The following is a 14,350-nucleotide window of genomic DNA, read 5'->3' as shown; positions in this document are numbered from 1 at the left end:
GTCCTCCCCTCCTCGTGCCCCGCTCCGTCCGCGTCGCCGTCGACGCGCCGTTCGCCGTCCGCCAGCCCTGCGTCGCCCCGTTCCTGTCCGCGCCGCCTATCCTCGCCTCGCCGCGCAGTCCTCGCCTCGCCCACGCCTGTCCCCGCCTCGCCGTCCTCAGCGCGCGCCTCTGCTCCACGCGCCGGTGACGCCGTCCGTGATGACGAGGTAGTAGTACTACTAGTAGTAGTAGTTTACTTATTAATACCTGCTTATATCTTCTGCATGGATTGGAAATACATTTGTGGTTGTCGGCCCATCGTGCCTGACATGTATATGTGTTTGTCGGCCATCGTGCCGTCTTTTCTTGCAGGTTTGGTAACCTTCCCGTACAGGGAGGTGCTGCCGAAATTTTTCGTTCTCACTAATTGTTTTTCTTTTTCAGGAGGGCTCCCATTGGAGGCTAGCCGGAGGAGCACGACTCGGCACTGCCCCGCTAGCCTTTCTTCACCGGCACCTGCGGTATGAACCCTCTTTCCGCCACATGTAGTCGTAGGTCGCGTTACCCAGTTAGGCGTCTCCCGTCCGAAACGGATACGGTTGGAAGTATGCGTTCTTCGCATATGTATAACCGTATCCGTTTTGGATTGTCCACGTTATCTGGACAGCCCGAGGATGCGCAGACGAGGTTAGCTCCCATGTTCCGCTCCCGTCCGAGTCGGAGTTTCGGCAGGACCTCCCCGTTGTTCTCTGGATACACACTCTCCCCGCCGGGACGTGTATCGGGAGAACAGCGGGGAGGTGCTGCCGAAATTCTGTCTCGGACGGGAGCGGAGCATGGAAGCTAACCTCGTCTGTGCATGCTCGGGTGAGATTAGGACCTATCCTTCACCTATTAGATGGTAGGAGCGCGTTGTAGATGCACTTGCTGGTTTTATCACATGTTAACATTGCCGCATGACAGAGCATGGGTGACCGTGAGTGGATGTACTCAGGCTTCGCAAGTAAGAGCCACGAATGGATCAGGGGGACGACTGAGTTCCTGGAGCATGCATTTGGCCCAGCTACTAAAGGGTCGATTCGGATGCCGTGTCCCTGCAGCGAGTGCAGGAACAAGAAGAAGAAAGTAAAGGCTCAGGTGTTGAGAGATCTGTTCAAGCACGGGTTTGTTCCAAACTATACCCGTTGGCGCCACCATGGTGAATACCATCCTATTAGGGACGAGGTGGTGCGATCCATCCTCGAGGAGTATGATGGCGATGCCGGGATGGCAGACATGATGGCAGACTTCCACGAAGCACGGTTTGGCGAAGGAATGGATGTGGAGGAAGATCCGGAGGAAACCGCGAAGGCCTTCTACGACATGATGGAGTCGGCACAGAAGCCCCTTCACGAGAAGACAAAGCTTACGCAACTGGATGCCGTCTCACGCCTGATAGGGTTGAAGTCGCAGCTGGGCATTAGTCGAAACGGCTTCGATCTCGTGTTGAGCATTGTTGGGGGACTGCTTCCGGCAGATCATGTCCTGCCGACGAACACCTACGCTACACAGAAGCTCCTTCGTGCACTTAAGATGCCGTATGAGGGGATCCATGCTTGTCCGAAGGGGTGCGTCCTGTTCAGGGGAGACCTCGAGGAAGCAAAAACCTGTCCGAAGTGCGATGCCTCTAGGTTCGTGTTGGTAGAAGGCTCTGATGGCAGCATGAAACAGTCAAAGGTCCCCGAGAAGGTCGTACGGCACCTTCCTTTCGTACCGAGGCTGCAACGGCTGTATATGACGGAGGAGTCCGCGAAACAGATGACGTGGCACAAGAATGGCAAAAGATACCATCCTGACAAGATGGTACACCCGGTGGACGGTGATGCATGGAAGCACTTCGATAACATGAATCCTGTCAAGGCTATGGAGGCTCGGAATGTACGCGTAGCGCTGGCAACAGATGGGTTCAACCCGTTTGGAATGATGGAGGCCCCGTACACTTGCTGGCCCGTGTTTGTGATCCCCCTCAATCTCCCCCCCGGCGTCATGTTTGAACCTAAGAACGTGCTCTTGACGCTGATAATACCTGGACACCCGGGCGACAATATGGGTGTGTTCATGCAGCCGGTGTGGGATGAATTGGAACTTGCTTGGGAAGAGGGGGTACTCACGTACGACCGGGCTACGAAGAGGAACTTTAGAATGCATGTGTGGTACCAGTATTCAATGCATGACTTCCTGGCGTATGGCTTATTCAGCGGGTGGTGTGTTCACAGGAAGTTCCCTTGCCCGACATGCAAGGCAGATGTGATGTTCACCTGGCTGGCCAAGGGCGGCAAGTTTTCTTCTTTCGACAAGCATCGCCAATTCCTGCCTGAGAACCATGAATTCAGGCTAGATGTAAAGCACTTCACGAAAGGCGTTCAAGTCACCGGCCCCATTCCGCAGGTTAAGAGCCCTGCCGCCGTCCTTGCCGACATACAGGCTCTCGAACCTGAGGAAACAGGTGGGTTTAAGGGATATGCTCGGGACCACATGTGGACTCATATATCGGGCTTGACTAGGCTCCCCTACTTCAAGGACCTTCTTCTTCCACACAACATCGATGTAATGCACACAGAAAAGAATGTGGCCGAGGCACTCTGGGCAACACTCATGGACGTTGGCAAAAAGTCGAAGGACAACGTCAAGGCTAGACTGGACCTGGAGATGATCTGTGATAGACCAAACCTGGTGATGAAGACCCCTGCGCCCGGCAGGAAATGGAAAAGGGGGCCGGCTGATTACATCCTGAAAAGGGCAGATAGGAAGGAAGTTCTGCAGTGGATCAAGACGTTAAAGTTCCCCGATGGGTATGCGGCGAATCTAAGCAGGGGTGTGAACTTGCAGACTATGAAAGTCTTAGGGATGAAGAGCCATGACTTCCACATATGGATTGAGCGGATCCTTCCTACGATGACCCGGGGATACCTCCCAGAGCATGTGTGGCGCGTCCTGGCAGAGTTGAGCTTCTTCTTCCGCCAGCTTTGTGCCAAGGAGTTGTCTCGAGATGTTTGTGTTGAACTGGAGAAGGCTGCACCTCTGTTGCTCTGCAAGTTGGAGATGATATTTCCACCCGGCTTCTTTCTGTCCATGCAGCATCTGATCTTGCACCTACCGCGCGAGGCACGGTTGGGGGGTCCCGTGCAGGCCCGTTGGTGCTATCCAATCGAGAGGTGTCTAAAGCTTCTTCGGAAAAATTGTAGAAATAAAGCCAAGATTGAGGCTTCCGTGGGAGAGGCCTCCGTTCTAGAGGAGGTGTCGACCTTCACACAGGCATACTATACTGAGAAGCTTCCCAGCATGCACAATCCAACCCCTCGTTACAACGCTGATGAGAACTCATCGATACTCAGCCTTTTCCAAGGGGATCTCGGGAGTGGAAGCGCAGGTACCAACAAGCAGTTGAACCATCAGGAGTGGCAGACTATCATGTTCACATTGTTGATCAACCTTGATGAAGTGATTCCTTATCAGAAGTAAGTTCTCAATGAGCTTGTTACCTACGCCGTCACTATCCTCCATCTATCATGGTCTGACCCTCTAGTTTCTTCCTTCTTTCAGGGAATTTATTAGTCAATACTGGAGAGGCAATAGGGCTCCTACCGAGCAAGAAGAAGACAATCTTCTTAGACACGGTGTGCCCGATTTCATCTCCTGGTTCTGTACAAAGGTACCAACCAACTAACCTCTTTCTGACTTTGTGATTCCACTTTGCTCCCCGGAGCGAGTTATGTAACGATCTCCTACCCTTGCAGGCCCGAACGGATGCAGAAATGAGCGATGAATTGAAACAGGTGGGTCGTGGCTTCTCCCGTAGGGTGAAGTCATTCACCGTTTATGATGTGAATGGCTATCGCTTTCGCACGAGAAGCTACGAGGAGAGTCGACCCAACCTAAAAACCATGTGCTGCGGAGTTCGTACGCCCGGCACGGTTGGGAAGGACTACTACGGCATAGTCGAAGAGATATACGAGCTCAACTTTAAGGGTGCCGGGACTTTAGCGCCGATGGTATTCAAATGCCATTGGTTCGATCCTGATATCACGAGGAAAGACCTTACGATAGGTCAAGTCGAGATTCGACAGGACTCCAGCTATAAAGGAGACGATGTCTACATTGTGGCCAACCGAGACGCCACGCAAGTTTATTACCTCCCATGGGCGTGCCAAAAAGACGAGAAGCTTGCGGGGTGGAGCCTTGTGCATTTGGTGTCGCCGCGCGGCAAAGCGCCTCTCCCAAACGACGACGATTACAACTTTGACCCAAGCACCGATGAGTTCTATCAACCTGAGGGGCTAGAAGGTACCTTGGAGATCGACATTGGTTCGCTCATGGGCATGGAAGTAGACAACGAAATCGATGAGGACGAGGGTGAGGAGGTGCAGGATGCCAGGGACTTAAGAATGCTTGAGCGATGGCAGATGCAGCGCGATGGAGTTGTCCAGGAGGAGGTACATGATGATGACTATGGAGACAATGAGGATGATGATGACAGTGATGACTTAAGGGAGCTCGACAATATTGATAGCGATGACGACGATAGTGATAGAGATGACGACTCCACGCCCGAGATATTGCCGTTCGCGGAGATAATTACGAGGCCATGTAATACTATATTGTTATTATTATGTTCCTTTACAAGTACTTGTCATTTATTTATGCTAACAGTTTTGTTCTTTGTCATTGCAGGTACTCGACAAAATGCCAGGCGGACGGCGGCAGCGGCCGCATCGAGCAGTACGCTCGGCGTACCAGGTCCCCCCGCAGGAGACCACCGACGACGAGGAGGAGGAGGAGGAGGTGTTGGTGCGCGGGTCGTCCAGTAGGGGGTCCCAGCCCCCCAGCGGACGTCGCCAGGCGACCAGGAGGCTGCCGTTCTCGTCCTCGCAAGGGGGGACGACGTCGCGTGACGACGAGCGCGGCGGCGACGACGACGACGACGATGACGACGACGACGGCGATGACGCGCCTACACCAGGCGAGACGGCTTCGACTTCGTCAGGCGTGGCCAAGGTGTACTCGCGCGGGCCCACGCAGCTTCCTAGGGTGCGGCCGCAATTCCACCAGCGCCCGGTGATCACACCCGTGGGCCAGACGTAAGTAACCATTATTGATTTCACTACTTGTTCATATGACATGTCAAAAATCGAACTGAAGACTAATAATTGTTCTTAATGACTCGTGCAGTTCCTGGAAGATTGTGAGTGGAGCAGGTCAAGCACGCCATATCAATGGCATCCAGGGCCTCCTGATTAAGGAGTACTACCCTGGCCTTGTCAACGTCAACGGCGAGATGAAGGTGCCCACCAAGTGGTCCCACTTCTACCTCGTCGAGGAGGGTGGCGAGACCATCGTGGCAAAGATAAAGAGGGAGTTTTGGGTGAGTCTTTCATCGCACCGCATTGCTAAATAGTACGCATTCGTCGGACTTCTTGCAAAAAGGAAATGCTACATGATGTGTCTGTGTGCAGGACTTCTTCACGTGCGAGGAGGGTAAAGCAGCCCAGGCGGCGCGAGTGCAGGAGGCGGTCTGCAAAGATCGTCTCAAGGACCTGTACCATGAGGCGCGCATACAGGCCATCCGCGACTTCCACGCCAACGTGCTTGGAGAGAACATCAAGAAGCCCCAAATCCGCCAGAGAATGAACTCGAGGGAGGCCGACCTCACCCAAGCGCAATACGAGCAGGTAATTAAGTATGACAACATTCGTTCAGATTCCTTCAGTGAAACATTACACTAATCTTCTCGCATGTCAAATACTTGATGTCATGCAGGTGTGTCCGTCGTGGTGCGACAACCACAGGGAATGCTGGACGGAGATTGTGCGCATGTGGCGCACGGATGAGGCGTACGCGAGGCGCGCCGACCGTCAGGGCCGCCGCGCGCAGATGCGAGGGGTGTCACACCACCAAGGGAATCAGCCCCTCCCCCAGTTCGCGACAAGATGGGTATGCGTCCGTTCATGTCTTAATCCTTGCGCTCAATTGTCAATACTTGTAACCATGTTTGTGTTTTCAATGCAGACGCAGACGCACGGTGGGCAGGAAATCAACGAGTACACCGCGTACCTCCTCTCTCACAAGGGCAAGGCGACGGATCCGAACAACATCTACAACCCGGAGGATGGGCCCGATGCGTACACCAACCCCACCGCCTATGAGAAGGCCACCGAGTACACCGTCGCGGCTCGCCAGCGCTACGGGGAGACGTTCGACCCCACCGCCGAGCCCCTGGACACAGACCTCCTGCAGAGGTTGGGACTAGGGAAGCAGCACGACCGCTACTACATGGCCCACAGCGCCCTCGACCCGTCCCAGGTTCCTACGCTGACCCAGGTTCGATCCACGCCCACGAGCTCCAGCGACATCCCCGTAGCGCCCCGGCGGCAGTCAGCGTCACAGGTAAGTGCCGTTTCGTTCGTCGTTCACTCGTTTCGCACCTGTACATACAATCAACACTGTGGATGTAATATTGCAGGCCCAGATGGAGGCCAAGATGGAGGAGAGGATCGCCACGTTGCACGCGCAGATGATGGCGCAACAGATGGCTTACCAGCAAAGCCTGCAGCAGCACTACAACACTCAGATGCAGAACATGGCCAGCTTCTTCCAGTCCATGCAGACGCCCGGGGCGTCTACACCGCCTCCTCTTCCAATGTTCGCTCCACCGCCTCCTCCTTCAGAGTTTTTTCCTGTGCCTGCTCTTGTCGCTCCTGGAGGGACCCCGGTGAGTATATTGACTCTTGCTTTAACTTGTGTGTCCATGCTGCAGATACTAATGACATCACTTGGCGTTTAACTTGTGCAGGTACAGTCGACGGGTTCGAACCCGTCTCCTGGAGGTCCCGGCCATCAGATGATGTCGTATCCACCACCTGCACCCTATCCACCGTATCCACCTTCGCGTGGCCCTCCTCCGACGTACTCGTGGCCGCCGGTGCGCGGAGGGTGGCAGTACGCGCAGGCGCCTCAATTTGGTCCAAGGGGGTTTCCGTGGGCAAACCCTGGGGGCTCTGGGGGTGGAGCGGACGACGAGACCGGGGACGGCGCGATGAGCTAGGTACTTGTCGATTCTGTTATCATGTATCCACCGTATCGTCGAAGTTGTTGTCATGTATTTCTTTTCTTCGTTATGGACCTAGACTTGTTATGTTGAACTTCGTGTGATGGACGTCGACTTGTGGTGTTCGACGTGTTGGACTTCATGTGATGGTTGTAATGCACTTGTGTGGTTGTTATTGTGACATATATGTGAGATATATGTGATGTTGTGCGTTATTGTGATATATGTGGTGATGTTGGCGACAAATGTGATGAAATTGTGATATAAATGGTGCTACCGGTGCTTCTGGTGAAATTGGATTATAATTTGTGATTTTGCAGGGTTTTGATGCGAGAAAACAGAAAACAAAAGCAAAAAAAAAAAATTCCAGCTTTGCCGACTTTACAGTCGGCAAAGCTGGGCAAAAAAACCCCAGGACAGAGTCTTTGCCGACTGCAATGGGAGGCAGTCGGCAAAGAGGTCATACCTTTGCCGACTGCAACTCCGAAAGCAGTCGGCAAAGAACATTTCAAAAAAAAAAAATTCTTTCTTTGCCGACTGCCGAGCTGGCGGCCAGTCGGCAAACAATTTTTGAAAAAAAAATTCTTTGCCGACTGCCGAGGAAACAGCAGTCGACAAAGCCTGCCGTCAGGGCTGACGGCGCCACGTGGCTATGCCGACTGCTGGCGTGGCAGTTGGCAAAGGATTTGCCGACTGTGTGCCACGTGGCAGTCGGCAAATCCGCCTTTGCCGACCCAGGCTTTGCCGACTTCTCTTTGCCGACTGCCACGTGGCTTTGCGGTCGGCAAAGCCTTTGCCGACTGGGTTTATGCCTTTGCCGACCGGGGCAAGCAGTCGGCAAAGAGGCGTTTTCCTGTAGTGAATGTCTGATGTCGTTTGAAATTTCTAGATTTTAAAATTTGAAATCTTAGAACATAAAACAAATAGTTTAGTTAGTGGGTGGGGAGCTTCTGGCGGCGACGGGCACCCCTCTCGGCTCCCGTGGCCCTGAGAGGCGAGAGGCGACATGTACCGGCCGGCTAACGTTCTGTCTTGTCCTCCGTCTTTTGTGATGTTACATGCAAGATTTGTTAATTGATGTACATTTGGATCTGCATATATTACTACATAAACTATACTTTCTTCCTAGAACTACCAGTTGCTAATATAAGGTTCTAGACGTATTGTTGTTTACAATGATGATTGACGATTACCCGAATCCATGCCCAGTAGGAAGGTACAGGAAGGGCTTTGTTCGTGGGTTTTCTTTTCTAAACAAGAGTGGGTAGGAACTGATATTGTTCAGTGGCGATCAATCGGCCCCACCGCCCCACGCCGTTGAAGACATTGCAAGCAAACAAACGCAGAATGTCTTATCCCATGGCCACGCCAAATAAAAAGTCAATACTACTTGGCACCAACTCCGGCTCTCCGAGCGATCCACCCAGATTCCTAGCTATCTGGTCTCATGTGACGCTAGATCTCGCCTGCTCCAGAAGCTAAATGGAACGAGATCAATCATACAGTGGAATAGTTCCTACAGCACTAGCTAGCAACAGTTCTCACAAAATTAAGGTCAAATGGAATCTATTACGCCATACATTCTACTCCGTAGCTAGTAGAAGTAGAACACCTCGAACTGAAGCAATGCTGATGATCACAAAAGGTTGAGGACCACAGATCGGTCCTCGTACAGGTCAAAAAAAAAAGTAACTTAGGTCCTCGTACAACTACTAACCTAGCAGTAGTACATAACCCTTTTAGAAAATGTGTATATGCATGCACGTATGGGGGATATGGAAATACTGGGTGCATATATACGTATATATGGAAAATATATACCGAATACGGTTTTACGGTGATAATAATAGTAACAATCAACATTGCATGCATGCATGCACGCAAGTATATGTATACGAAGAAGCGTATAATTAGGCATGCATAGTATAGCCGCTGGGCATGCATGCATGCACTAGAGTTGAAGCTAGCTACTCCATGGAGTAGCAGCACTGCTTGAACGCCTCCAGGCTGTGCTCGAACACCGGCACGAAGGCGTCCACGCTGCCGTCGCCCAGGTACGACGGCACCAGGAACAGCATCCCCTCCGTGGGGAAGTAGGACGGCATGAAGTAGCTCGGGCTGCCGGCGCCGAAGTCCAGCTCGTAGAACGGGAACGTCAGCCAGCTGTCCACCTCCAGGTCCGGGCACAGCACGTCCTTGAGCACGGCCGTCGTCTCCAACCCTTCCTTCTCCACGGCGCCGGAGCTCGCAAAGTCCACGAACGACTGGAAGTAGGCGCCGTCCGCCCGCGCGACGGCGTCGTGGATCGCCTGCGCTGCGTGCTTCAGCGGCCGGTTGAGGAGGTTCCCCACCGTGGAGCGCGGGAACGCCCAGAGGACCAGGTTGCCGAAGTAGCCGGCCGGCGCCGCGAGGCGCGGCCGCCCGTCGACTGAGATGCGGATGGTGGAGGTCTGGAGCGAGTTGCCGAGCCCGCGCGCGCGCGTCATGGTGCGCCACACGTGGGCCAGGATCGTCTCGAACCGGCTGAAGGGGCGGCCACGGCCTTCGGACGCCTTGGCGCGGAGCCCCGCGACGAAGTCCTTGGTGAAGTGCGCCTTGTGGATCACGATGTTGTGCTGCTGGGTGTCGCCGTGGCTGTGGGCGGCCGCAGGGTGGGACGACGGCTCGGGCCTGTAGTACTCCACGCCGCGGTGCTCGAACTCGACGCGCGGCGGGTCGCGCGGTGGGAAGTGGCCCGAGTGGTGGACCGGCGGCGACGGGCCGACGGGGAGCCCACGCGCGGCGCGGCCCCAGGCGACGAGGAAGTCGCTGGTGGCGTGGCCGTCCGCCACGGCGTGGTTGGCGGTGAACCCCACGGAGAGCGAGCCGCACGCGAACCGCGTGAGCTGCACCTGCACCACCTCCTGGACGTCGCCCTCGAGGTCCGGGTGCAGGCGCAGCACGACGAGCGACGGCTTGGTGGGGGCGATGTCGGCGAGGCGCGCGTCGACGGACGCCTCGACGAGGCGGGCGCCGTGGTCGTTGAGCAGCACCCCCGGCGCGCCGCCGTCCGGGCCCGGGTGGACCTGGCCCGCGAAGAGCCGGTACGCGCCCAGCACCGCGGCGAGGCCGCTCTCGATGTCGACCGTGGACGGCCCCGGCGGGGAGAAGGCGTAGATGATGGCCATCTGCATGTGGTACGTGACCTTGTCGAACACCGACGACGGCACGTGCTCCGTGGTTTCCGGCCGCGGCGCGCCCGCCGGGTACGACGGTTTCACGAGCTTGGAGCTCAGCACCTTTACCTCCATGGCTAGATCGATCGACCGACGGAACACTATAGAAAACCACTCTGATGAATGATAGTGAAGTGAAACTAGCTAGGCTCTGTCTGCTTGCGCTGCAGCTTTTGTTCTATCTGCTTGTGTTGCCCTGCTCGCTCGGCTCGGCGCGCGCGCTATAAATATAGGCAGCGCGCGCACGGGAGTAGGTGAAGGTGCGCGTGCGTTGGTAGTGGGCAATGGATCGATCGATCGATCAGTACGTGGAGACTCTCGTCCGGCGCATTGCTCATTATATTGGGTGGATATATAGTTGACATGGCAATGTACCACACCGTGACACATTTACGCTAGACTAGATCACCACCCTACCTGTTTTTCCATTTCCTAAATAATAACAGAAGAACTATATTCACATATGGGCATGGGCGCATGGCCGTATATTTGACACTTTCTGCACGCGCGACCACCTACCACTGCAAGAACCAAGAAGCATGCTCAGCAAGACAGCAAGCCATCACCCGTCGTGCTGCGCACACAGTCGTCGGGCGCTGCATCAGCATGGCACGGTACAATTAGACCCGTTTATTTTGGCCCTCTAGCAAGAGATCGATCGGAACGAACAAGTGTCCATCCAGGTCGGGCCATGTCTCACTACTTAGGGCAGGGGCGGGGCTAATGAGAAACGGTCCACGTTTTTTTTTTTGCTATATATATACGTACAGAGAGACGTGTGGAAAACCATCTGCTGCGCATGCGGCTGCTGTGTCTATGGACAACGCCCCACTAACGACATGCGGCCGGCGCGATGCCACGGGCCACGGCGCGCGCGTGGACGAGCAGCCGCAGCCCGCATGCACACCGTACCGAGATCACATCTGTGCCGGCCCCGACACGTACGCTTCAGGCTAAAGCCTACTAGGCCGCAGCGGCACGATGGATAGGGTGGATCGCTCAACGAATCCTTTGGTTTATTTGTGCTTCACTGCTCGACTACCGGCCTCGCAAAGTCGCAAGTCGTGGTCCGCATCATTTCTGGTAGCGTCGGACGCAGCGGGTGGTGTACGTAGCGACAGATGTCGTGTGTACACTACTGGAATCGCGCGATTTACCTAGTGCCGCAGACACTAGGCAAAAGTCCAGAAACACTAGGCAAACAGTTTGCCTAGTGTCACACTAGGTCGGCAGAGGCGGACTAGGCAAAGAGCACTTTGCCGAGTGTCAAACCTCGGACACTCGGCAAAGTGTTTGCCTAGTGTCAAGGACACCACTCGGCAAAAGTATTCCACTGACGGTCGAAATCGTAACGGACGTTTTGCCTAGTGTCGGAGGTCTGACACTCGGCAAAGTATGCAAGATTTGCCTAGTACCAGGCGTCCGACACTAGGCAAATATGTCAAGCTTTGCCTAGTGTCAGGCCGCCTACACTAGGCAAATATGCCGAGCTTTGCCTAGTGTCAGGCCTCCGACACTAGGCAAACTGCCTACTTTGCCTAGTGTCAGTTTCCTGACACTAGGCAAAGCCTGTTCCCAGGTGTGCCACGTGTGGCCCCTTTGCCTAGTGTCAGACCCCTAACACTTGGCAAAGTAACCAGAAGCTGATTTTTTTTATTATTCCATTTGCGACACAAATATAAATCATATTCAAACACCACAAATATATCACATGAATCATAAATAAGAACCACATGTTCACATATATCACATGTTCATACCAAAAGTCCAAATGTGCCACAAGTTCACAAGTTCATAAGTGCACAACCAAATTTCTTAACAAAGTTCACAACAAGCTAGCGTCAAGTTCCAGCCAACAGCCCAGCTAGCGTCAAAATGATCCAGCCAACTAAACAAAAATTACATAGGTCATCATATATTCAGAAAGTTCTTTTATAGACCGGCTACCTAAGTACCCATTTGCTTCTTTTGTGATAATCACCAGACGACTGGACTGTAGTTGACAACAAAAAAGGACTGCCAGGAACATCATTTGTGTTTCAATTCTAGGCCTTCCCAAATACCAGGCAACATAAATCACAGATACCAATGTCAAATTCAGTTTCATACTGGAAGGCAAAACCGAACTTATATATGATTTTACATCCAAAAAAAAAGAATCCATCCATTCCTGCCTTGGCATCATATTGGCAAAGAGACAGAGAGGAACACATACTTGGCCCAGAGCTTGGATGCAGCTCACTTTCAGGACTGCTTCAGGAAGACCTTTCCTACACGAAATGGCAGTTAATAACTATCTCCTGCACTAATTACAAAACTATAAGCCTTCTTGCAATGGAATAAAGAAATATAAATATCTATCTTTGCATCAAGTATAAAGACATCTATTATCCATATATTTGGGTTGGAGATGTTTTCTCATGGTTATGAATAGCATTTAGCACGACTATTTCATAGCAGCTTAGTCTCTGTTTGTAGACAATTGCTACTTTACACATAATTAAAATTAAAATTGGTGCAACAACATAGCATTGTAGCAATCAAAATTCTTGAAAAAGCTATACATTTACCCGGTGCTAGAGTTCATATATTAGCTAAAAGCGAAGTCATATACCAAACAAAAAAGTTATAATCACTGTGACAGCCATACAATAGGAATCAAAGAAGCCAATACAAAGATATAGTTCAGAAATTAAAGATAGTAAATCAAAATACCCTGATTTTGAGGTGGCTCCATGTAATGATTACCTTGCTAGCAAGCCATGCTCAAGTAGACAAGTACAATTGCTGTTCTGCAGAACGCTCCAGGCAGGGCCGCTCGCCTCGCTGCTAGCTAGTCAGCTACTACTGCCCCTGAAGGTTGCAAAATCAGCGGCTTGTCATGCCATTTGCCTAGACATAAATGCAGGTTGTAAAGAGTAACTTTTTCCTGATTTGAAATACCAATGCTACCATGCTAGACGGATGTAATACTACATGTCCAAAAGCATCCCAGGTGATCTTATTTCCATAGCAAAATATAGATGACTTCAAAAGTATTTTTCTTTCCTAAATGAATCACCTGTGATATTGTGTTTGGTTAGATTGAGATAAATAGAGGTAGAGAACTAAACTTGATTGCTTCTGTATGGATTTGATGAAGCTTCAAGTCAGGGTTCTCTGTGCCTCAGCCTGCAACATCCATGTAAACTTTAATTGGACAGCCAATGTCCGGCCACTGCCCTGACCTACAGACTATGACACAACCTCACCTAGCCACTCGCCAACCGGCCTAGCGACACACCTGAATCAAAGATCAGAATCACCAAACTTGCTTGGATTGGATTAATATCACAGTGCACTCAAACCAACTTTTGGTACAAGCAACATAGGTGAGATCAACATCTCATCTATTCATTTATAGAGACATGATTATTGTCCAAAAACCATTACAGGCCAAGCATCCTGTAATAATATGCAAGTTCACTACATCATATTTGTATAATGGAATATTGAAATATTTTCATTTGTAAAATGGTAGTCTAGGGGTGTAACATGACACAGCTAGCATGAATTTAACAACATAATAAATTTAGCATTTTTATCCAACTATTCACAGTTTCTTCAGAACACTTTATTAGCATGATTAAAAGCTGCCTTTTCAGAACATTAACTCTCTGATGGCATTTCAAATGCTTCATAATTCAGGAAATGTTAACTTTGAGCTAGAAACCTAGAAGCAAAATAAATAATGGATCAGAGCAAAAGTTAAAAGATCATATACAGAGGATGCATACCTGGCAGCACCTTTTTAATTACTCTACAATTCTATATGGACACCTTGACAAAATTAACAGCAAAAGCAACATCAAAATGCAATTACTGGAAAACCCTAAACCCCTGAAGGAAACTGTCACATTGCAGGCCTAGTACAGAACACAAAGCAATAATTAGACTCGGCTCCAAGATTCACAAAAAAATTAACAAGAATCAAATACGTACAGGTTGTGCGCTTGTAAAGCTTGGGTCCTTGCTATGTGTTAAGGACAGAATCCCCAGCGGACCGTGACGGATGGTTGTTGGGTCTTCCGC

The 14,350-nt window shown here is 51.8% G+C and overlaps 2 protein-coding genes and 1 long non-coding RNA gene across 3 annotated transcripts; 1 reads left to right on the top strand and 2 right to left on the bottom strand.

Moving 5' to 3' along the window:
• The first annotated feature begins 946 nt into the window (after nucleotides 1-946).
• On the top strand, nucleotides 947-3,481 carry LOC136544286 (uncharacterized). The gene has a single exon (XM_066536504.1). It carries the CDS (start codon nucleotides 947-949, stop codon nucleotides 3,479-3,481), a length of 2,535 nt encoding a protein of 844 aa, XP_066392601.1.
• Nucleotides 3,482-8,840: 5,359 nt separating this feature from the next.
• Nucleotides 8,841-10,458, bottom strand: LOC136546684 (putrescine hydroxycinnamoyltransferase-like). The gene has a single exon (XM_066538645.1). It carries the CDS (start codon nucleotides 10,352-10,354, stop codon nucleotides 9,032-9,034), a length of 1,323 nt encoding a protein of 440 aa, XP_066394742.1. The 5' UTR covers nucleotides 10,355-10,458; the 3' UTR covers nucleotides 8,841-9,031.
• Nucleotides 10,459-12,375: 1,917 nt separating this feature from the next.
• On the bottom strand, nucleotides 12,376-13,530 carry LOC136546683 (uncharacterized). The gene is made up of 3 exons (XR_010781417.1): nucleotides 13,393-13,530; nucleotides 13,028-13,132; nucleotides 12,376-12,549 (listed from the first exon to the last, which is right to left on the bottom strand). It is a non-coding gene; the product is annotated as an uncharacterized lncRNA (long non-coding RNA).
• Between the last annotated feature and the right edge of the window lie 820 nt (nucleotides 13,531-14,350).

The sequence above is a fragment of the Miscanthus floridulus genome, chromosome 3 (genome assembly GCF_019320115.1).
Source record: "Miscanthus floridulus cultivar M001 chromosome 3, ASM1932011v1, whole genome shotgun sequence".
NCBI lineage: Eukaryota > Viridiplantae > Streptophyta > Magnoliopsida > Poales > Poaceae > Miscanthus > Miscanthus floridulus.
This window is presented reverse-complemented; position numbering and strand designations above follow the sequence as displayed.